Raw genomic sequence first — 22,763 nt, 5'->3', positions numbered from 1 at the left:
GAATCCTGATTTACAATTCAAGGAAGAGGTAGCTGGGATCTGTCTGTTTTTCTTCAGACAAGCTCTTATGCAAATGATTCTCTTTGCTGTGTTTTGACAGAAGCAGAACATGAATGTTGGCTTACTTTTGCTGCAGTTGGCTCCGATGAAACCGGGAGCGCAATCACAAGTTCCTGACGCGGGGTCACAGTGGCCTCCGTTCATGCATTTACAGGGATTTTGGCAGTTTGAACCATAAGTACCTTCTGGACACCCTGTTTTAAAAGAAAAAATACCCAGCAATTAGGTTAGGTTGCTACTGGGCCTGTTGCATTTCATGTCCTAAGCAATTTGTTGCTTTCAGTCAAAGTTTGATTTTCATTTTCTAATGTTATTCACTTCCAGAGGGTCATTCCAGTAGTAGGCACTGAAGAGCAGGTAGCTCCCTGGGACAAAGTGCCCCTGGGACAGCTCTGATTGCACTGTCAAATGCTGGAGAGCTGGGCTGAGTGCTGCTGCTTCTGGCTCTCTGCTCTCCCATTCCCCTTACGTGACAGTAGCAAGAAAAGCAAGCACTGTTCTACAGAGGTTATCCTCTTGGGATTTCTGTTCCAAATGAATGTATTCCCTCTTCCTCTCCTACACAGGAGAGATGGGGTAATTCTTCCTTTGGGCAGCAGCCACCTGGTTTGTCCAAGTCAGTGAGAAGCTGTGAGCCATTTCTGCCTCTTTTAGCAGCTGTTTCATGGATGTGGGGTAGGTCATGTCTTCTTAAAATGTGTAAATTGGAGAAAGTTTGTTTCCTCTATAATCTACTGCTTCCCTGCAAACTGGAGCTGGCATTGTTAGTGGTTCCCCTGAGAGGCTGTGGATTCCCCATCCTTGGAAATGTCCAGGGCCAGGTTGGACAAGGCTTGGAGCAACATGGAAGGTGGGCTGGAACTGAATGGGCTTTAAGCTCCCTTCCAACCCTGTGGATGGAAGACCATGAAAATGTGCAAATGACAGCAACAGAGAATTTCAGAAGACACCTCCTCAGAAGATAGATACGGGAGGAACATTATTTAAATGAAAAGCTAGAAAATTCTCTGAGGTGAAAAAAAGCAGCTGTATTTTGTAAGAACCACAACATCACCACACCTGGATGGATTGCTGAGCCAGTGTTACATGGCAACAAACTGTCTGTGGAGAGGTTTTCCAGGGGTAGAGAGGATTTCTGGTTACTTTTTGGACAGCTAATGTTCAAGGAGAATTGAACAAAAGATCAGGAAGACGTAAATGAATTTGCTAGCTTAGTTTACATCTTCTGGATGATCTTTAGTGATGGAGGTTGGAACAGAGGGGAAGAGCTGGGCAGAGCTGCTGGGCATGGGCACCAGTGAACCTGCAGTGTGCCACCTCTGAACTCTGGAAATGCGGGTTATTCTCCTAATTTCCCAGTGTAGTGGAAGAAGGAATAGCTGGTGCTCAAGCAGCGTGATCATCATCCAACAGTTCCACTTGTGCTACTAACTCTAAATGTCATTTCTTTGCTCACCCCTTCCTTCTCTTCCCTGGCAGAAGGAAAGTCTGTGGCTACTTTAGAAACCTGGTTGAAAATATATTTGCTCACGTCTCCAAGCAACAGATCCCTTGCAATCTGTGCATAAATAACTTCATGTATTCTGTCTTTCCTGAAGGCATGAAAGCAGGGCCTGAGTGGCTGGAGAAATCTCTGGCTTTTCTGAACTATTCAATAGTGAGGGAGAGCTTATGGGAAGCTTTGAAGGGGTGCCTTTTGAAATAAAACTGAATGTTGGCCTCTGCTCAAACCAGGATAGCAGATCATCAGGACTAAGCAGATACACGCTTTTATAATGTGCAGATTCTCTCCCCAGCCCTTCCCAAACAAGATTCTTCTCAATGAATGCTCTGTCATCAGTGCTTCCATCTGCCAGGATGCAAAATCTGTTTCATGTGCAAGCCCTGGCATCAAGGAGTGAGCCCTGCAACACCCCCTTCATTCCCACCAAGACTTGAAGTTAAGGACTCATCCAGATTCAATGATTTAATTAGTCTATGTGAGTTTCTCTTTTCCTCCTTCTTTTCCTTTTGGTCATCATTTGGATTTTCTCCCTTTTAAAAAAATTCTGTCTCCCAGACTCCAAAAAATGCTGCTTCTCCCTGGGAAAGCATTCAGAGCTGTTCCTTAGCTCAAGCCTAGCAGTAGTGGCTCCATAAATGTGATGCAGTAATTCCCTCCTTTCCAAATTCTTTGTCCTTGCAGTGTTTCCTGTATTTTGGCTCGAGAAGGAGCAGCACATGCAGGGCATGTTCAGCTGCTGCACCGTGCACATGCCCAATAGCAAGGCCACCTCATCTGTTAGTACTTTGCAGAAGAATTTTGATGCAGATAACGAGGGCAATTTGCACCATGTCCCACCATTTCAGTGGGCTCTGCCTTTGGAAAGAGGGCTATTCTTGCACCACCAGTTATCTCATAAAGACATTTTCTAATTTAACAGTTTCCTGTGCTTCTGACTTATGTTTCTTTTTCTGTGAACAAAAGAGTGGCAGCCAGATTTCCACCTCATTTCCTGATTTTCCTTCTGCTTTGAGTGGGTTTGTCATGACCAAGAGCTCCTAAATCTTTCCATAGCAATTGCACACACTGAAGCTTTTCTGACCAATGCTATTAAATCGCATTGTCAAATAATTCCTTCTGACACATCCTGTCACTTTCAGCTTGAGGGTGAAGCTGGTGAGATCTTTCTGGCTCTGGGTACTCCCAGCCCAGTCAATGTCACAGAAACATACCATACTTTTTTTTTTTTTAAATAATTTCACCACCACTTACTGCTTTTTACTCCTTTTAACAAGTAGATCTGCCCATCCACCAAGTAATGGACAAGTGATGGGAACCTTATTGCTAGTTTGTCTGCTTCCTCTGCACCATGCCAAGAGACTTTTTCAGCTCCTCACTCCAAAATTTGTGAACATGAAAGCCCCGTTGCTCTTGGCTCCTGGAAATTTGACTTCCCAGCCAACTACACCTTTTATAGATACTTTCTTGAACCTTTTTTTCATAAATACAGCAACAGTTGCCAGAAACTGCTTCCAGCAGCATCCAACCACATGTTGACTGGACCAGAGCCCGTTTGGGAGCGGCTCCCTGGGCTGGTTTAATATTCTGTCAGAGCTTCTTCACCCTGGAGCAGCCCCAGCTTTCCCTGCAGGGAGGACAGCAGGAACTTGGAGTATTCCCACCAAAGTCACGCGAGCCACCCTTGGTTTTCAGTCAGTCACTTCAGAATCAGGCCCACAATCTCTCCCTCCACTGACCTGAACTTAAAATAACCCACAATTAACTGTTTTCCTTCTTATTTTTGTGTCTACACATGGCACAGGGGACAATAGGAACAACACCAACACAGAGGAGTATTTTTCTGTGAACTTCCATAATTTCATTATTTCTCCAATAAATATCTAACAAACACGTTTTTAAGAATTTGCTGTATATTTTTGGAACCTCAGAGTACAAAACACCATGAAACCTCAAATCTCGTATGTTTTAGGCTTAATCCCAGCTACACAGAAATGCATGGCAAAAATCCCCCCCTCAATACAGCAAAACTTATTTTATTTTGCAATGAGTCTTTTTATATCTTTTCTATCAGAACTTCAGTGAAATTGTTTAAGCTTTAAATTTTAAAATTCTGAAATAAAACCTGAAGTATCTAAGTAAGTTTGAGGACGCTTACTGTAATGAGAGATTTAGTGCTACACGCACTGGTAATGACTACTGAGAAATTGCTACATAAAGGCTGACCATGATTAAGTCTTTTAAAATGATCCTGTTAAATAGTTGATCTCCACTACTGCTTTACTACAACATTTATTATAATCTAATGTATAATGGATCCAGATGGCTGCAGCCCCAGTGTTGAAGGCCAGATTTCGATCTCACTTACAGCAAACTGTAATGCACAGAGGAGGAGAGAATCAATCCTTTGTATTTTATTTATAATTTATATTTTAAAGAATAACTTGTGAAGACGTGATGGCAATACAAAGGCCCATCTCTAAAGCGAGTCTTTCTCCTATTTCTGCTCAAGGAATACAACAGTGGTTTAACCCTTACTAGAGCTGTGCATGTGACAGCTGGCTTTTGTATCCAGACTGTTGCCCCAAAAGGCAATTAAGCCAAACAGAGCTGTGCTGGATTCCCAAGAAAGGGAAATCAGCACTCACCAAAGAGAGAAAAACTGAGCAAGAAAGACAACAGCTTTTTCTTTTTTTGCCTTTTTTTCTCCTCTAAATGAGACTACTACAAGCCATGGAGTAAAACCAAAATTAAAGTTGTAAATAAAAGGGTAATTAAGTGTCTCCTTTATTGGCTGCTTTGGTATATGTTTCTTATCAGTTGCCACATTCCACCAAAAACAGCTTTACAGATGTCCTAAAGTACCGGCATGAGCCATGTGGATCTGGGAATATTTTTTTATGATGAAGCATTGGGCCAGTTGGCATTTTGTCCTCTACACTAGTCACCATTTTTCAATCCAGAGTAACAGTTGGTTTAATTTGATTGTTCCTCAGAAGGCTCTGTAACTGAAAGGACTTTATGAATCACTTGGATTTATTGCCAATTTCAGCTTGTTGTTTTCTCATAACCATTTGTCCTTACTTGAGCACGCAGAGATTTCGGGAAGTATTTTGGACTTGGTATTTGGAAATGAGAGAGCTGCACAAAATCCAGGTGTAGCTGAGAGATGCAATGCAGAGAATCATCTTTACATTCTTTAGTGTTGCATGAGATTGGAAAGAATTTAGCTGGTAAATCTGGTGGGTCTAAAAATTAATTTGAAGGATTGAATTAATTACATTTTTGAACTAACATTATTAATTAATTTTTTAGAATTTTTAATAAAAATTTTAAAATTAATTACTTGCAATAATACAACTACTTTTCTTCAGTGTAAATTAACCCACTCTATGCTTATGGCCTATACTACAACTTATCTGTAATACTATAACTTTTATACTATAATTAGCCTCTACTTCTCTCAGTCACCACTGTAATGACATAGATGAACCCAAAGCTCCAGCAGATGCTTCCTGCAAGACTCAGTTCTCTGTCAGAAAGGCAGAAACCCCCCCGAATACTCACGGAGGTGGCAGTGGGCCCCATGGTAGCCCGGGCTGCAGGAGCAGTGGCCGGTGACAGGGTGACATTCCTGATTCTCAGCAGAGCACTGGCACACTCCGTGACAGTCCTGCCCATACGTGCCCGCTGGACAAGCTTTGGGAAGAAGAAATGCAAACCAAGAAATTAAATTTGTCTTGGTAAATACAGTGCTCAAACAAAGAGCGGGCTGAAATTTATTAAATAAAATCCCTGCCTACGGAATGACGCTCTCCTCCGGGACTTTGGATTTATTACATTTACTTGGGGGTTACTTGAATGCTTGATTTTGTTTTGTTCAGTCAATTTGTGCCCAACTGTCAAGGGCCAGATACAATTTTCTTGTCACTAGAAAAAAAATCATAGGGAAATGTCAGGAGAAATTGACTAAAATAACAGTATAATTCCCAAGGGACCAGGCTTGTGGATAAAGACATTCTACCTTTTGCAGAGAGTTTAAACTTGCAAAGCTGCTGAAACATCAACATCAACAGGTTTCATTCTGCCTGCTGACAGCCACATTGCCTACAGGTTTTGGACCTTCCACATTTAATTCTTACATCTCATTTCCATTAAGCTGCCCTGGTTGTGGGTCAGCATTTAGAGTCCTCTGGTGAAGGATAATGGACACCTATGTCAGTCCTTTCAAATCTTATTTATTGCTGGTTCTCCTTTGGCTAAAACAGGGCTCGGGCAAACTTTTGTAGGGAGGAACAAAATCAGGGTGTTGAGCTGGGGTCAAAACAGGAGCCTGCTTCCAAAAACAGCTCTGGGGGACCAAACTTCATGCTAAGAGAAGCCAGAAAATGTCCTTTCCATGAGCTCTGAGAGCAGGAATAGATAGCCTAGCACAAGGACAAGGCCAACAGAAGAGCTGCTGCTTTACTGGCTGTGGGCAGGGCAGGGCTCCACTGGCACATCCTCAGTTTATTTGGGTCCAGTTCAGCCCCTGGCTGCTCCCTGCCAGCCCAACATCTGCAAACACAGAGAGGGCAAACCGCAGCAGCCCAAACAGAGCTCAGAGCTGGGTGAGGAAAGGGCACCCTTGGCCATCTTCCCTCCCGTCAGGTTGTTGTCCCCTCCCCCTTCAGGCGCCACATCGCCGCGTTCCGATTCAACAAACCCGTTTATGAAGGAACAGGCAAGGGAAGCATTTGTGCTGTGACAAGGAACTCACTCTTGTGGCAGCCGTGGCCGGTGAATCCCGGGGGACATCCGCAGGCGCCCGTCAGGTGGTGGCAGGGCCTTCCCGCGGGGCAGCGGCACCGCCGCGCGCACCCCGCGCCGTAGCGGCCCGGCAGGCAGGCTGCAGGGGACACCAACCCTGTCAGGGCCAGCAGACGGGACAAAGCCACCTGCTGCAACCCTGAGATTGCTGAGGGTTCCCTGAATTCACCGAGAATTTCAGACGTTCTGCGCTGACGGGCACTGACCGCCAAGAGAACGCTGCGTTCGACCTGAGGCCGTGGGGAAGGCTTCCAAAATGGAATGATGGAACTGGGATTATGAGTGTGCAATTTGAATAGAAGTGCATAGTATCACATGGTGGAAAATTTAAGGGTTTTAAGATATAAAGTTTTAGAATACAGTAATATATAGTACAGAATATATTTAGAACATAGTATATATTGGATACATATTTTCATATATATCTATATATGAAGATATATATAATCTATATAGTAGATTTATACTACTATAAATATATATAGTAGTATAAATAATATAATATATAGTATATATTATATATAAAGCAAGATAGATGCTTTGGGGCAGAAGGTAGTCATTCTTCTTCACCTTCTTCTTAATGGGTATTACATAATTAGATAAAAAAAGTGCACATTACAAACCACAAGTAGTTAGTTATTAAGTTAAAAATAAAAATAATTTAAGTATCATTTCTTAATTAGTTTATCCTTAAAAAAAAACTTATAAAAATACAACTCCATTTTCAATTCATTGAAATAAAATACTGCAAAACTCACGGTTTGTAAAACTATAATATAAATAAAAAACTAACATCTAAATCCAAACAAGATCTCACACATTCAATCCCAACCTTAACAAAAAACCCCACAAAATCTCCACAGCCACCCACTCCATGCACCCATCCCTGCGAGCACCTCCAACCCGACCCCAAGGAACAAGGGTGTGAAAACACCCAGCCACAGCCGAGAGCTCTGGGTTTGGGGGGACATGCACCCCACACCGAGCTGCTGCCCTCACCACTCACGTTTGTCACAGTGCCTGCCTCGCCACCCCCTCTGGCAGTGACACGCTCCGGTCTGGGGGTGGCAGGACCAGCCGTGGGCGCAGTCACACCGCTCCTCGCAGCCCTCGCCGAAAAATCCCGGGGGGCAGCCTGGGGGCAAGCAGAGAGAGCAACGTGCTACCTGCTGTGGCAATGCATTTGCAAGGTCCAGGCCACAGTGTGCAGCAGCCAGGCTGCTTCTAGTTATTCTTGTCAGCGGCCTCAGGAATTCGTCAAGGTTACTAGGACGTAAATTGTGCTAAATTAAGGAAGAAGAGGCTGAGAAACAGAATACCAAGACAGCAAGAACTAGATAACAGAGGGCTGTGAAGCACCTGGACTGTAACCAATACTCTGAGAAGTGCATGCAGAACACGTGGACAAGACAGAAGCACAATCAAGAAGTGTGTAGTTAGCACGTGCAGTAGTTTGTAGAATGCATAAATATGGTATAATCTAAACAATAAATGGCTTTTGCTTAATCATATTGGTTTGTCGTACAGGAGTCCTGTTTCCTGCAACCTGCTGCCTGGGGAGCAGCCTCCACTGGCCACCAGCCAGGATCCTCCCTGCCTGAGCTCCTGCTCAGGAGGATATTTAGCAGATTGCAAGGCCAGAAAACATCAGTGAAGATATTAAAAATATTAGACGTATTTAATGCTGGCTGCTAGTGAGTCTGCACAGGAAAGTTTGCTAAGACTGAGTCACAGCCTGGAGTGTAAATCCAGACAGGGTCCATGGACAGGGTGATGCTGTTTGCTTTGACACAACTATGCACACAGGGACAGCTCTTTGAGCAGTGGAACTGTGCCCATGAACTGCTTCCACCTCTCAGGTCCCTGCAAAGTGACCACAGAGAAAGGGAGGTGGGCACTGAGAAGGGTTTACAGGTTGCACTGGTGGATGAGGCTTTATGAGACCTCAGCACCTCAGGAGACCTCAGAAAGCTGCTTGTGGCTTGCTAAAAGCACAGCACCTCAGTGGCTGAGCTGAAAGCATGTTTTAAGTCACCTGTGTATGAGGTTTAATCCCTGTTTCAGGGATTCAGATGGCTCTAAGCATGCTAAACAGCTGTGTCAAATCTGGGTCGTGTGCCAGATCTGAACTGTCTGAACCATCACAGTCCAGTTTGCTGAGCTCCCATCAATGACCCACAGAGACCCAGCAGCAGGTGGAGGATCTGGCAAATTCTCCTTAAAACTCCCTCCCTTTCCTGTGTTCTTCCTTGTGTGTGTAAGGTAGAGAAATACCTTCATTTTCCTAGCAGGCAGGGAACAGAGGTAGAACGAGATAAAATGATTTGGACAAGGGCATGGCTGGGCAGAGACCTGCCCGTGGGTCACCCCGAGATGGGGTGAGAGGGCATAAATCCTGACTGGCCTGCAGAATACTGGAAATTTAAAATAGAAAATAGAAAACTGGCAGAAATGGCTGATGGTTCAAATGAAGCATTTGGAGAAGGAACTGCCCTTACCAACATGACAGCGGTCCCCGGTCCAGCCAGCGTGGCAGAGGCACTTCCCTGAGGGCTGGTCACACACCCCGTGGTGGCAGCTGCAGTTCTGCTCACAGCCCTCTCCAAACTGCCCGTCCCCACACTCTGAAACGGGATGGGGAGGATGATGGGGGGCCAGGCTGCAGCAATCCCAGCAGGAACTCCCTCATGCCTCTGCAATATGATGAACGACCTAAACTGGGCTTAAAAACCTTCAGTGAAGGAAATTTTGAAGCCTCCTTTAGGAAAAATCTCTAGAAATACACCATTTTCCTCTTTAAGCATTTCTTTCTTTCTTTCTCCTTAAATGGAGCTCACTACCTATCTTCCCTGTTTCCAAGGGACAAAGAATAGATTATTCCTCTCCTCTGCCAGGAAGTTTCCAGCACCACAGATATGTTCAAGTTCCAACATCATGTCCTCCCTCAGCCTTCTCATTTCTGACTAAACAACCCAATTTTATTTTTTTTTTTTTTTAACTTCTCTCCATCTGGTGTTTTCCACCCTTTTTCCTCCAGGTCATCTCAAACCAGACCCCAGCACAACTGAACTTCATCCCAGAGTGATTGAACCAAGGTGCTGGAGGGGGTGGTGGGACTCACCCAGCTCACAGGCTGTCCCTGTCCAGCCCTGGGGACACTGGCACTCGCCGCTCACAGGGTCGCAGGTGGCCTGGCCGTGGCAGAGGCAGCGCTGCAGGCAGTTTGCTCCGTACCACCCTGGGGGACAGGCTGCCAAGGGAGGCAGGGAAAACCTTCCGTCAGGAGGTGCAGGAGAAGGTCACAGGTTCAACATCACCTCTCCCACCCTTCCAGCCCTTCTGGAAGATGCTGTGGGAGGTACGACCAAGCAGAAATGGGGATGCAACCAGTAAGGAATTACTCTGATCATTGTAAAGCTGGTCTTGGAACAAAGTAGGTGGTGAAGTGAATTAGTGACCCACCAAATAACCTTGAGACTTTCTATTTGTACCTAAAAAACCCTTTTTGTTGTTCCTTCCAGCTTTCTCAACACTGGGGAGTGCAGTGCTTGACTTCCCTGTTCTCAGAATTTCTTTGTACAGTCCACTTAAAATCACAGCTCCTTCTCTAGCTGCCCACATCTGGCTGATGACATGTCACCATTTATCTAATTTTAATTAGGGAAGTCTATTAATTCCTACTGCAACCAGTTTCTATGGATAAAGCCTAATTTTTTTGGCAAAAAAACCACATACCTCTACCACGTGCTGGAGTGACAACTCTTTGAGATGGAAACAGGGGCAAGCTGTCACTTTGGAAAAGCACAGGCACCAGAGGACGGCTCCCCAAGCCTCACATAATTATTCTGCCTCCTCACTTCAAAGAAAAAAGAAATCCCCAAACGTGTATTTGAAGAGAAAAAGTGCGTTTGAAAAAGCTTTTGTAACTTTCATTTTGGTTTTGTATTTGTGACCTTCGGACAAAACAAAAATTTAGGTACATGTCACCAACAACAGTTTGGTGCCTTCTCAATTTTTAAATCCTTCATGGAAGGATTTAAAAATTCATATCAAGTTTTAAAAGGGGGATGTGCTAAATTTAAATATCACTCCACGCCTGCCAGCTTTCATCCCCTTTCCTTAGCAATCCTTGCTCACCCAGGAGCAGCCACAGCAGCATTCCCAGCTCCATGGTACTGCTGCCACCCCAGGGACCTTGTAGGGAAGGCACAGAACAAGGAGCTTCTGCAGCTGGGATGGACAGACTTTTCCTACTGCCTGGGATGCATGGATTAGGATGTGCAGTGCAAGCCACTTTGCACAGTGCAGCCTTTCTTTGCCAGCCTCTTCTTAAGGCTCTGTAGAGCTGGGCTTGTGTTAAAGCCTCACGTATGGGTCTGATTGCCAAGGCTGGAAGGCTCAATGCCTTTCACATGGTCTGGATTTAGGCTCTGTCTGGAACAGCACAAGGTAATGCTGAGGATCAGTCTGGTGCATGGGACAGTAAAGCAGCCCATAGAAAAGAAACAGAGCTTCATTTCAGCGTCATAATTGGGAGTTTTATGGACCTTTTCTCCCTTCATTAGCCTTCAAAATCAGCTCTCTTTCCAGTTTATGGCTGTTTCACCCCTCTGCCCTCTGCACTTTGGGATCCTACAACACAGTGTCATGGATTACCTTAATGGACCAATTCACGTCACTGCAGATCCAAGCCCAACAACAACACAGGGCAATGAGCTGAGAGCTAAAACACCAGTGAGCTTTCCCCAAAAAAGGGTTTTATTTTTCCCCCCCAATAAACCACAGGCAGGGGTTTGAATTTCCAACTGTACCTTCTTGGCAGGTGGCTCCTTTCCAGCCCGGGCTACAGAGGCACGTCCCGGTGACGTGGTGACAGAGAGCTCCGTTGTGACAGTGACAAGTGCTCCTGCAGCCCGGCCCGTAGCTGTTCTCCTGGCAGGCTGCAACGACAGAATTCCATAAAACCCCATCAGGAATCACAGAGCACAATGCAGTGCCAGGGAAATCAGGCTGGAGCTGTGCTCCAGTGACACTTTTCACACCATAAGGGTGCCTAAGTCCATGTAAAATCATAGAATATTAAGGTTGGAAAAGATCTTCAAGATCATCAGTCCAACCTTTGGCCAAAACCCATCAGGATCCTTAAACCAAATCACAAAGTGCTGTGTCTACTTGTTTTTTGAACACTTCAAGGAATGGTGACTCCACCATCCCTGGAAATATATATTTATATACAACTCCCTATATTAACCATGTCTGACTCTAGAAACAATATTAGAATCATTTAGGTTTGAAAACACCTTTAAGATCACCAAGTTCAACTGTTAACTCAGCACTGCTAAGTCCACAATAGCAGCCAACACATAAACTGCAAAAGGCATTTAAAAAAAAAATTCTGCAAATTGAGATCACATAAACTGAAACTGCTCTGCAACACTCTGCAGTTTAGAGATAATGTGTCTTTTGAAAGCCTAACCTAATAATGTGGGTTAAAAATATGTATCCCAGCCCATTCTGAAGAGGTTTCTATCGAGGGGCTGGATCACTGGGGGTGATGGATCAGCTGTCATCCCCTGCTCTGCAGAAGGTCTTTGTGCTAAACTAATGGTCCAGCAGAACTGCCAGCCTGACAGACCTGGTATTTATTTGCATCCTGGTAAGAGAACTGACAACTTCATTGTTTTCAGTGTTCATTTTTCACAGCTGGGTGCCTCTGCTCACCCAGACTCTCATTCTTTGGTCAGAGAGGGGTGATATTTTCAATGGGTTTGGTTAAGCAGCTGGCTCCCAGGTGAAAACTTAACACAGTCATCTGGTAAGCAAACGCTCCACTTTCAGTGCTGCTGCCTGTGAAAAATGGCAGTGATAAAATTCCTGCAGTCTCCATTGCACTGGAGATTTGGATAGCTTTGGATGGTGGAGAATAGACAGTTCTGCTACCCTGTTTTCTTCAGATATCACCCAAAATAATACAAAGGGGGTTGATGGAGCTGGATCTCCTCCTTGCACGGTTTTTGTTCTGCATTGCAGGGGCTCCTATCAGAGCCTCTCATCCCTGCAGCACCTCTGGCATGCACTGGAGAGGCAAAAAAAGCCTGGATCCCTGATCCAAGAGTGTCCTGCATTCACTGAATGTGACATCTTCCAGGTTTCACAGCCAAACAGAATTTTCACCCAAACTTCTCTGCCTTTCATGGTGTCAGTGAACACGACGCAGTGCTGTGAGAAAGCAAGTCCCTGGGGGCAGAAGGGAGGCGTGAAACCACCTTGATCTTGGAGGTGAACTTGGTTGTCAGTCTCTGACCCATTCTCAGCCCTTTTCTCCCCATGTGAGAAAGGCTTCCAGCTTCCCAGCCTGGTTCTCAGACACCATTCCTCCCTGGACTTCTTTTCTACTCTGCTCGTTCTTGTCATCACTTGGACCTCATCCATGTTGAAACCACAAGAAAGAGCAGGAGCTCAATCCCATCACAGCTAAAAGTTTGTTCTGCAAATGAAGCTTGGTTGCCAAGTGAAAAGTTCAGCACATCTACAGAGCTCTGGCTCGGGTTTTGGGAGCAGAACTAAATATTTCCACAATACAGACCAGAACTACAGCACAACCAAGCCAAAGGAAAAACCAGCTCATCACCAGATCCCCTGACTGGTTACCAGTGGTTTGTGGGAGGTTTTTGGAGTATGTATGCAAAGCTCTTGTTACACTTACCAAAAAGACAATAGGGTGTTTCAGTGAAAATTCTGGTAAGAATGCAGAAATTTGTGGAGAAGAAAATTTTAACTATTCTACTGGGTAGACACAAATGTTCTTTTGATTCCTGGTGGGACAATCATGATTTTCAAAGTGCTTTTCTGAAGATTTAGGGGAAAAGTGATATACTGAAGCTATTTCATGGAGTTCCACAACTGAATGTACAAATATCCCTCGGCCTTTTCCTTTTCACGATGAAAGAAGAAAGATCACTTAATCTACAGGTTTAAATTAATAGATTTTTTCCCTGATTCAAAATCTTCCTCTTGGTGTCTTGCCTCTGCAAGACGAGGATTTATTTGTTTGCAGTCTTTAAAATCCCTTTTTGCATGCAGAGGAAGGAACAAATGAAACTGGAGACTTTTCTTCTAGACCAGAAGTCAACAGCCATCAAAACTGGCCAGAAGAAAAGGAAAATGATGGGCTCTAATGTTCTATAGGGTGTCCATTAGCTTTGATTTCAAGTGACTAATGGATTATTCTCCACAAAATGAAGCTTTAGCTTTAAAAGAACAGGGAATCTGCAAATTCAAGTGTTCACACACCATGAAATGTCAAACCCCTGTTATCAGTGCCTCTGGCTGAGCAAATTTTTCTGTAGTTATTTATTTTTCAAACCAGAGTGGTCTCTTTTTTACCACAAGGAGCCACTTCAGTGAAGATTCTGCTGAGCTCCAGCAGCTCCAGAAAGAGGCATGTTTAGTACTGACAGAATTAAGGCAAAATTCAGATGTTGAATTGTGTACATCTGCCACAGACCATATGCAGCATGAGATTTTTGGAGGGTTTGGTTGGCTTTTTTCAAGTTTGCAAACTTTGGAAGAATTTGCAGTGAGTCAGAATGGTTTGGGTTGGAAGGGGCCCTAAAGATCATCATCTGAGCCTGAGATGTCATGCTCAGGTTGCTCCTTCCATCCAACCTGGCCTTGAACACTTCCAGGGGTGAGGTATCCAGAAAGGAAGGTTACATCTCTATCACAAAGAAATGCCAAATGTCAGTTCCTCACTTCTGTATCACTGAGATATCACAGCACTCATTGAAACATTTCATTAAAACTACTCAACAAAAAACAACAAACAACAAAAAATAACAGGCAACATACTTTTCCTAAGCCTCTTTCATGGAAACCTGAAATACCTCAGGTGGGCACTCAAAAAAATCCCCAAATAAAATCTCCGAGCACAGACTGAAGCTGAGGCAGAGCTTGCTTGGCAGATTTCAGCCCAGATTAACATAATTCATTTTCAAACAACTGAAACCCACGGTCTGGTAATGGAAAGCATTAGGCAGCTTCAACAAAAGGCATCACTGTCCATACTGCCTGTAATTAGATAGCAGAGTATAAAACTCACTGCATGGCTGGCTTAGGATCAATTCAAATCCCATGATGCCAAAATTATTCCTCAATATCCTCCAGCACATTGCCTGCAATCTGATTACTTCCACACGAGTGCTGTCCTTCCAGCTGCTGGAGCTGGTGGGTCCCAGGAACAGGCAAGGTGAATATTAAACACCCTGGGAGGATGGGGGGTGCTGAGCTCTCTCCCACCCTGAGCAGCTCTGGAGCAGCATGGATGAGGCCCAGGCGTAAAATCAGAACGAAGATCCTTCACTTAGCCAAGAAGAAAGGAGGAGTCACCCTGCACTGTTAGCTGACCTCCCTCTCTCACTCATGGAGGCCTTGGGGACTTTGGCACCTTCACAGCAGGAGGAATAAATCAGACCAGCACAAAGCTCTAATGGCTCTGGCACAAGACAATAAATAGGATTTTTTTTTCCCTAATACAAGTAAAGCAGGGCACCAGAGGCCATGGAGAAGGAGCTGCAACTCTTAATTGAATTTAATGAAATATAGAGCAAAGCTTCCCATCCCTAATGCTAAGGACTGGGGAAAGGGCAAGGTGACACACTGCCAATGCTGTGGCTGGACAGGAAAAATGGGCTGTGACCAAGGAGCAAATATTGCACCTGTTCAGCAGCACCTCTTCTGACCCGTGGGATGGAAAAGTGACTCTGGTCTGCTTCTGTTCTGTGCTCACTCCACTAATCTGCACTCAAAGGCTGAGCTACCACCAGCGTCTTCAGGTGGTGGGAGGTGGAGGGCCAAGTTTCCTGTGGGAGGGCATGAGGAGGCAAAAAATTGTGGTGGTGGGATGTAAGGAGAAGTGTCTAAAATGGGGAAGATTCAGCAGATCTGACTCACCTGTAAACAAAAGAGCAGGGAATTTTGCAGGAGAAGCCTTCTCAGAAGATGGGGGGAAATATTACGAAGAGCAAGCACTGCCCTCAAACAGGGCTGATGATAAAACAGTGTATGGCTGAAGAACAGCACTGCCTCAATACAAGCCATATTGCACTCCATTTTCTAAAGTAAACCACTTTTCTATTGCAGAAAGCCATGACCTGTGGATCAAAGAGGTGTTCCCTCACAGAGCTGGCTCGCTGTGAAGCTGCCCTGGAGCCCAGCTCTACAGCCCAGTCCTGCAGACAGCACTCATATTTTCAAAAGGAAGCTTAGACCATGACATCATCCTAAAGGAAAACAAGGAAGCTGAGAAGCTAAAACCTGAAAATCTTAAAAAAGCCCACTTATTTGCTAAACTTTTCAAATAGGCTCAGTGATCTCTATATGTAATGCCATGCAGCTAAAGAAAATGACCTAATTTCCCATGAAATGCAATGAAAAATTTCTCAGAATAGCCAATTTGATATATGTATACATACAAGCACTTTGTTAGCTTAAAAATTGTGGGATAATTCACACTTGTGAACATCTAGGAAGCTGAAATTTATTTTAAAACAAATATCTTCCCTAGTAATTATTTAAAAAAACTATTTTGTCATGCTTAAATAACAAAATAGTCCCATGTCTGATTTTTCCACTTTGCACATTTATAATCTGACACTTTATAATTGATCATTAGATGAGATACACCAGAAACAGATACACAACATTTAATCTCTTAATGTCACACAAAAATAAAAAGCAGGGAGCTGTCATATGGCAGGAGACAGCTCTGCTATTTAAAACCTGATGCTTATCATGTTTGATGAGTTAAAAAAAAAATAAATTAAAAAGAGCTGGTGATTTTACACAGCCACCAGAAATTGTTCCTTTTTTTGGCATATTTGGGAAGGAAGGTGAGCTGTCTGGAAGTGTGCCCTGGCAGGGCAGCATCCCATCCCGGGGAGGGTTGGGGTGTGGGAGCAGGGGGTACGTACGCTGCTCGCAGCTCTCCCCCTGCCAGCCTGGCAGGCAGTGGCAGGAGCCCAGCACGTGGTCACAGCCAGCAGCATTCTTGCACTTGCACACCTGGTGGCAGTCAATCCCAAAGAATCCGTCTGGACAGGCTGGAAAGGCAAAACATTACTTTTTAGCACGTTTCCTGCTTCTTTTTTTTCCTGCGCAAACTCCATCTCGTCTTTTCACAGATGCTTAGGAAACGAAGTCGCATCAGGGGTTAAGCCTGCCCAGTTCTGCTACAGTGCACCTTGGAAAAATGTGACACTTTTACACAAGCAACAGATTCCTGCGCAGGAAAACAGGGCTGAGAATATTGAAAAGCCATCAAACAAGTGAGAGAATGGAGCTGGGTTCACACAAGCTGTTCCTTGTGCCTCTCTAATGGACAGAGGAAATAAATCAACATAACACAAGACTCCAGGGCCATCCCTGCTGACTTCCCTCCCTCTGGAAATGCAAAATTTCTGCTCCCATTTACTGTCCGGACACTTTTCTAAAGATTCTTTAACAGTGAACCCAAGCCACAGTGGTGCAGTTCAGTGCTGGAATGAAAAACTGGCAAAGTGAATGAGCAGAGAAAACCAAGACAAATTAACCATAGCAAAACAACCCCAGGGAGCCGAAGAAGCTCTGCACCTACATCTGGAACTGAACCTGGACTGAGGAAGAGCAGCTCCATGAACTCAATTTTTACCTGTACCAGTGCTGACAGCAGTGAAAATAAGGATCAGTGCTTGTCAGTGGGCCACATCATACCCCAAATGCTGCATTACAGGAACACTAAGGCTGCTATTCAGAGTTTAAAAATATATTCTCCATGTAGCCTTAATTTAACATCTATGTGTGTGTTTAGATTATATAAGTGCATATATTATGTCACACAGTACAGTATATTACGTTGCACTAAGTAATAACAGATCTATAGATACAAACTGTACATCATTCTTTCCACAGAATCCCTGAATCAACCTCAGGAGTGATGGTGCTCACAAAATAAGCAGTAATTCAGTAAAATAAGCAGTAATTCAGTAAAATAAGCAGTATCTTCACTAAACTAAGCAGTAGTTCAGTAAAACTTATCCCTTTGTCCTCCTTGTTCCATATAAACTCTTATTTAAAATCTAATCCTCACACTTCTACCATGATATCAGAATGACTGGATTCCCAAGAGAACCCTACAATGATTACCACCATCTACACTGACCCACAACCCTCCACACTAATTCACAGCTCTCTGCCAGGTCACAGTAACACTGGTGACATCCAAGAATGGTTTAGGTTGAAAGAGACCTTAAAGATCATCTGCCATCAAGGCCCCTGCCATGGGCAGGGACAGCTTCCACTGCTGTTCCAGGCCCCAGCCAACCTGGCCTGGAACATTCCCTGTGAGTTCTCCATGTACATCTTCCACTGTTGGACTCTTCTGTCCCTTTTTTTTGCCACTCACATATGGAAGCTGGCTGGTGGCACTGTTAGCAGCATCCACCAAAAATTATTCATTTTCCTTTGGTAATGTGAGACCTTGTGAAGAAACATATGTTATTTCATCAGTGTTCTGCTTGTATCACTTGCTGCTTTCAAGAAAATTCAAAGGAAGCCTTTCCTAGATTGCTCTCACAGACTGAAATAATTTCTTTGTAGATTATTTTGTTTTCAGCCTTATTTGCAATCGTTACCTACTCTGTAACTGAAACAGTTTTGCTGCTTTTGAAACTCCTTTGAAAGACTCACAAGATTCACAAGGTTCATTTTCACAAAGCACTGAGCAGGGCTGAAAGACGGAGCAGGCATGTAGCACCTTCAGAAACGTCTAATTTTCTTTCAGAGAGTGTCTTGATGGCTTTATTCTTCCCCATCATTATTATATGTGACCACAGCACAACTGCAGAGGCAGCAGCACCACTGAGTGGTACCAGATGAAGAGCAGCTGATCAAAGGTGACTCAGGGCAGAGCAGAGCTGAGATGCTGATGGACAGACAAAAGTACTTTGCAGAGTGTGAGATCTTTTGTCAGCATCCTGTGGCTCAGAGCACAGAAGTTCAGTCAGCTCCTGAATAATTCACAGCAAGGTCTCATGAAACAGCAGCCCTGGAGCAAAAGTGTCTCCTGCTATGAGTGAGCTTGGAAACTGTCCTGTGCTGCTGGGTGATGATGATGATGAGGATGGTGTGGCTTTGGCTGTTATCTGTATTACTGACAGATTATACAGATACATTCAGATTCAGCAAGGACTAAGATTACATTAACAATTCTAATAAATATTAATAAGAGATTATGGAAATTTGTGGCAAATAAGCTTGGAAATGGTCACTGAAGTGGTGTTTTGCAACAGGGTACCTAAGGCTATGAAGCCTTAATTCATACTGAAGGCAGCAAATTAATGAAAAGAAACAGCAGCTTCCCAACAAAATGGGAAGAAACTTTCCCCAAATGAAAACTAAAAATCCGAAGGCATATTTTAGGATTTCTGCAGTCTCAGCTTGAATCCAGATCCCGTGCTGCCACAATGCAAAACACCAAAAGCAATGACTGCAGGTTATAACACCCTCGCTGTGCAGGGGTGATATTAATTATTAATATCAATCAAAATCCCATTTTGTAAGGGACTCTCTTCTCCCAGGACCTCGAACTTAGAAGGGCGCAAAAGTCTCAGTTTTAACATTTCTGTGACGACGGAGCAGTCCTCCCCAGCCACGGGCTGAGGCATCAGCAGGATGTTTGAAGTCCAAGGCAGCCAGGGCTTGATGTGAATTTCTGCCTGCAAGGCACAGAGCCTGGCCAACGTGGGTGGATTGCCAAGAGGACGGCAAAAAGCACATCCCTGCCAGAAGGAAACCCTGCCAGTCTCCCAGTCACTCCAAACAGAAGCGCTGCAGCTCCTCCGAGAGAAGGTGCCAAGAAGGTTCCACCAAGGGCAAACCACCCACATGTTCTCCTCCCTCGGTGCCTTTTGGAAGCTGCCAAACTGTTCTGGTTGAAACTTCCTAAGTTAAGAGGTAACCCCGGTCAGCTGAGAGCAAACACTCTGCCTTCCTGAGAGAAAACACACGGAAAACGGTGTTTTACAGAGCCCTGAATTTCACTCTCCCCTCCACAATCTTCTTTCAGGAATTAAAAAAAAAAGATAAAAATGTCCAACATGACTGATTTGGAAGCTGAGATTTGTTCTTTTTTTCCCCACCAATAGAGTCCCCCAGTCTTCTCCATATTCCTCACACCTATTCTGGCAAAGGATGTTTAGCCTCTTTTTTCCCACTATAATTCCTGCTGGAATGAAGAGATTTATACAACAACACAGATAACTGCCTCATTTTTTTTCCAATAAAAATACAATAATTTAAAAAAAAACCCAGTAGATTTAAATTTAGATTTTAGCTAAATTGTATTAAAAAGGGACATAGTGGAGACACCATGAATTACGAGGTGCAATTCGCAGCAGAACCTTGGAAAGAATATTTATTTTGTATAATAGTGCCTGATAAGAAAGGGAGGGAAACAATAAGAAGGAATATGAACTCCAACCCGTGGGTGCCTTGCCACACTCCTGGTCAGGCTGTGGAGCATCTTCCTTCCCATGAGAGGGCAGCAGCTGCCTGCAAGTGCTGTCGCTTCCCTCCATCCTCGCTGCTAAAACTGGCTGATAAAGCTGCTTTCCATGCAAAATAGTTGTGACTTTGGTTCAAATACCATAATTTACAGAATCTTCAATCACCTACACTTAACTTTCACAGTGCCTGAATGGCCCTGTGTTGTTTCTCTTGTGTTTTTTAATACAAAAAAAAAATCTGCAAAATGATGCAGCACGAAAGCAACCTCCTGTGATAATGCCATGGACTGACTCACCATCATGTAGCTAAAGAATCCTGTCCAACCTTTCCAACACCTTACCAAATGACTAGGTGATAGAAGATTAGATAGAATAGAATTGGATTTATTTAAGTCAGAAGTGAATCTGTTCTTAAAGAGTCCTACAGGGTGATGCACACATCCATGTTTTTCTTGAAATCACTTCAGGGAGGCACTGGAAACAAGCAAGCATAAGGCTGAACAAGCTTTTTCCTGCTCAGTGCTCGAATAGTGGGACCCTGCTTGAAAAGAGTCTTCACAAAGACTCATAAAGCAGAAGCCTTAAGCATATATCTAATTTTAACCATGTGAAAACACGTGCCCAACATTTGGCACCCAGCACGATGCTCTGCTGAGTTAGGAGTTCACATTTCAGGATCGGCTTCCAATAAAGTTCAGTGGTTCATTTAGATCCAATGCTGTCAATTGTAAAACCTGCTCTCTGAATAAAAACCAGAACAAATTCTCCATGAATCCTAGAGGGACCAGGGGGATCAGCAGTACCTTTTTCACAGAAGGTTCCTGTCCAGCCCGCCGTGCAGGTGCAGGCTCCACTGACGTGGTCGCAGGCAGCTCCGTTCTGGCACTGACAGCTGGACTCACAGCCCGGGCCAAAGCTCCCCTCGGGGCACCCTGCAGCACAGGTATCACAACCAGAGGATGGCTTAATGCCAGAGCACATCAGGGATCAATGGGGAATTTTTACATGCATGGGAAATCTGACTATTTCCAAAATAATCAAGGTGTAAAGGTAACGGCTTAAAAGTAAGATTTGAGTATTCCCCTTGAGGTTCATGTAAGCTGGGCTACATTTAAGATCTATTTTAGAAAAATTCCAGAGTGTTGAAAGACCAAATTCTGCACAGAAAATGAACACCTTCTGTTGCAGAGCCTGAGACTTCACAGGTTCTGCATGATGACACTGTGCCCACTGGTCTGGAGTTGCTTATGTGCACATCTCCTCTGGGACTTCATCAACTGTGAGGGGAGAAGCTCCTCTCTTTTCCTGCAAATCCTCTTTCCCCAGAAAGCTGAAGAAAAGATGAAATGTGTTGGTTGCCTTCACAAAGCTCCAAATTGAATGCTGCACACTTTACTTTCATGCTCTGCTTTGAAAGATTCATGTGAAAACATTACATCTGGGGGACAGATTAACAATTACATTTCCACAGCAGTTAATGTGAGGAGTTTTAAAAGATTTGCATGGTACTCGCTATCAGCAGAAAGAAAACATTTTGAGAATGAAAATAATTTCTTCCAGGATTATAGGAAAATCAATTAAGACCAGGGCCAGTTGTCTAATTCACACTGGATATTTTGGACAGGCTGAAACACAGAGATAGACTTGGCTAAATACAGTATTACAGGGCCTCTACTCATGTTTGAAGGTCTTGTGAACATCTTTCTAAAAGAGTTATGGAGATTATTGCCAGATCTCTTCTAGAAGTCTATGATTTTAGCATTTACAGCAACAAAGTGATTTTCAGGCAATCTGGAAGGAATCAGAGAGAACAGAAAACAAGAGCCCTCAAAGACAGCTCCATGTCTGGAATAGGGGGGTGGGTTTGGTGTTGTTTGTTTGGAGCCATGGGTGGGCAGTGATTGGAGCTGGCAGGAATTCAGCTGCTCCTGCAGCTCAGTGACTCTGCCAACTGTGTGTCTTACAGAGGAGCTGGGAGAAGAGCAAGGTACCTTAAGTATTTCTTTGCTTTCAAAGAGTTAAAAAATGCGACCTTGTTTAAATGTATGTTAGAATCCATTTTTTTTTTTTTTGCACTTACAGGTGAAATCCCTTCCTCTTCCCAAAGTTGCACATCACTGTTTAACAAATAAATACATAAAGGTGCACTTGTGCCTTAGAAGCTTGATCCTTCTTCATGTTTCCTTTTCAGCTGAAATTTCAGAGAATCTGTGCAAGGGAAATGGTGCTGCAGTGCAGCAAGAGGTGTGGGGCTCTCAGCAGAGCTCCCTTCAGGTGTTTAGCCCAGAGCTGAGGCTTTTCAAGGTGATGGCAAAGGGTCAGAGCACTTCACAAATGATTTCACAGTCCACAGCACAGAGAATCTGCCCCTGCTCCAGCAGGCACAGGCTGCTGTGATGCATGTCAGGATCCAGCCACCCCGACAGAGAACCTGAGCTCCTGCCAGGGGAAGGAGCCCAACCTGCAGGGAGAAGGAAGGGATGCCTGGGGAGCAGGGGAAATATTCAGGGATAGTGAAGATTTCACCTCTAAAGCAGCATAAAATTATGGGAAGAACTACGGTTTTCATAATCTTGTGCATACACACATATATATATATATATATATGTGCAATTTGAAATATATATATATATATATATATATATATATACACACACATGCACAAAAAGGGGAAAAAAGCAGACTAAATTGAACAGAAAGCCCACAGAAAGAACTTTAGGGTCTGCCAGATGTTGTCAGTGGCAATGGCTTCACTGATTCCCATCCCAGCGAGGATTACAAGCAGCTATTTGGCCACTCTCTCTGCAGAGATGCTATTTTGAGAGAGATCAAGAGTGAAAGAGAAGCAGAGC

The 22,763-nt window shown here is 44.1% G+C and overlaps 1 protein-coding gene across 1 annotated transcript in view; it reads right to left on the bottom strand.

Annotated features, from left to right (window-relative positions):
• The window catches only part of LOC121353762 (multiple epidermal growth factor-like domains protein 6), a 185,440-nt gene that overhangs the window by 8,358 nt on the left and 154,319 nt on the right, over window positions 1-22,763 (bottom strand). Inside the window, exons 23-31 of the mRNA XM_041467879.1 lie at window positions 20,715-20,843; window positions 16,342-16,470; window positions 11,182-11,310; window positions 9,492-9,620; window positions 8,869-8,994; window positions 7,377-7,505; window positions 6,321-6,449; window positions 5,129-5,260; window positions 126-254 (exon numbers count right to left, since the gene is read on the bottom strand). Coding sequence (XP_041323813.1) covers window positions 126-254; window positions 5,129-5,260; window positions 6,321-6,449; window positions 7,377-7,505; window positions 8,869-8,994; window positions 9,492-9,620; window positions 11,182-11,310; window positions 16,342-16,470; window positions 20,715-20,843 — 1,161 coding nt within the window. The remainder of the gene's footprint in view (window positions 1-125; window positions 255-5,128; window positions 5,261-6,320; window positions 6,450-7,376; window positions 7,506-8,868; window positions 8,995-9,491; window positions 9,621-11,181; window positions 11,311-16,341; window positions 16,471-20,714; window positions 20,844-22,763) is intronic.

The sequence above is a fragment of the Pyrgilauda ruficollis genome, unplaced genomic scaffold (assembly GCF_017590135.1).
Source record: "Pyrgilauda ruficollis isolate IOZ18807 unplaced genomic scaffold, ASM1759013v1 scaffold21, whole genome shotgun sequence".
NCBI lineage: Eukaryota > Metazoa > Chordata > Aves > Passeriformes > Passeridae > Pyrgilauda > Pyrgilauda ruficollis.
Note: the sequence above shows the minus strand (reverse complement) of the source record. Positions and strands in the feature narration are given on the sequence as shown.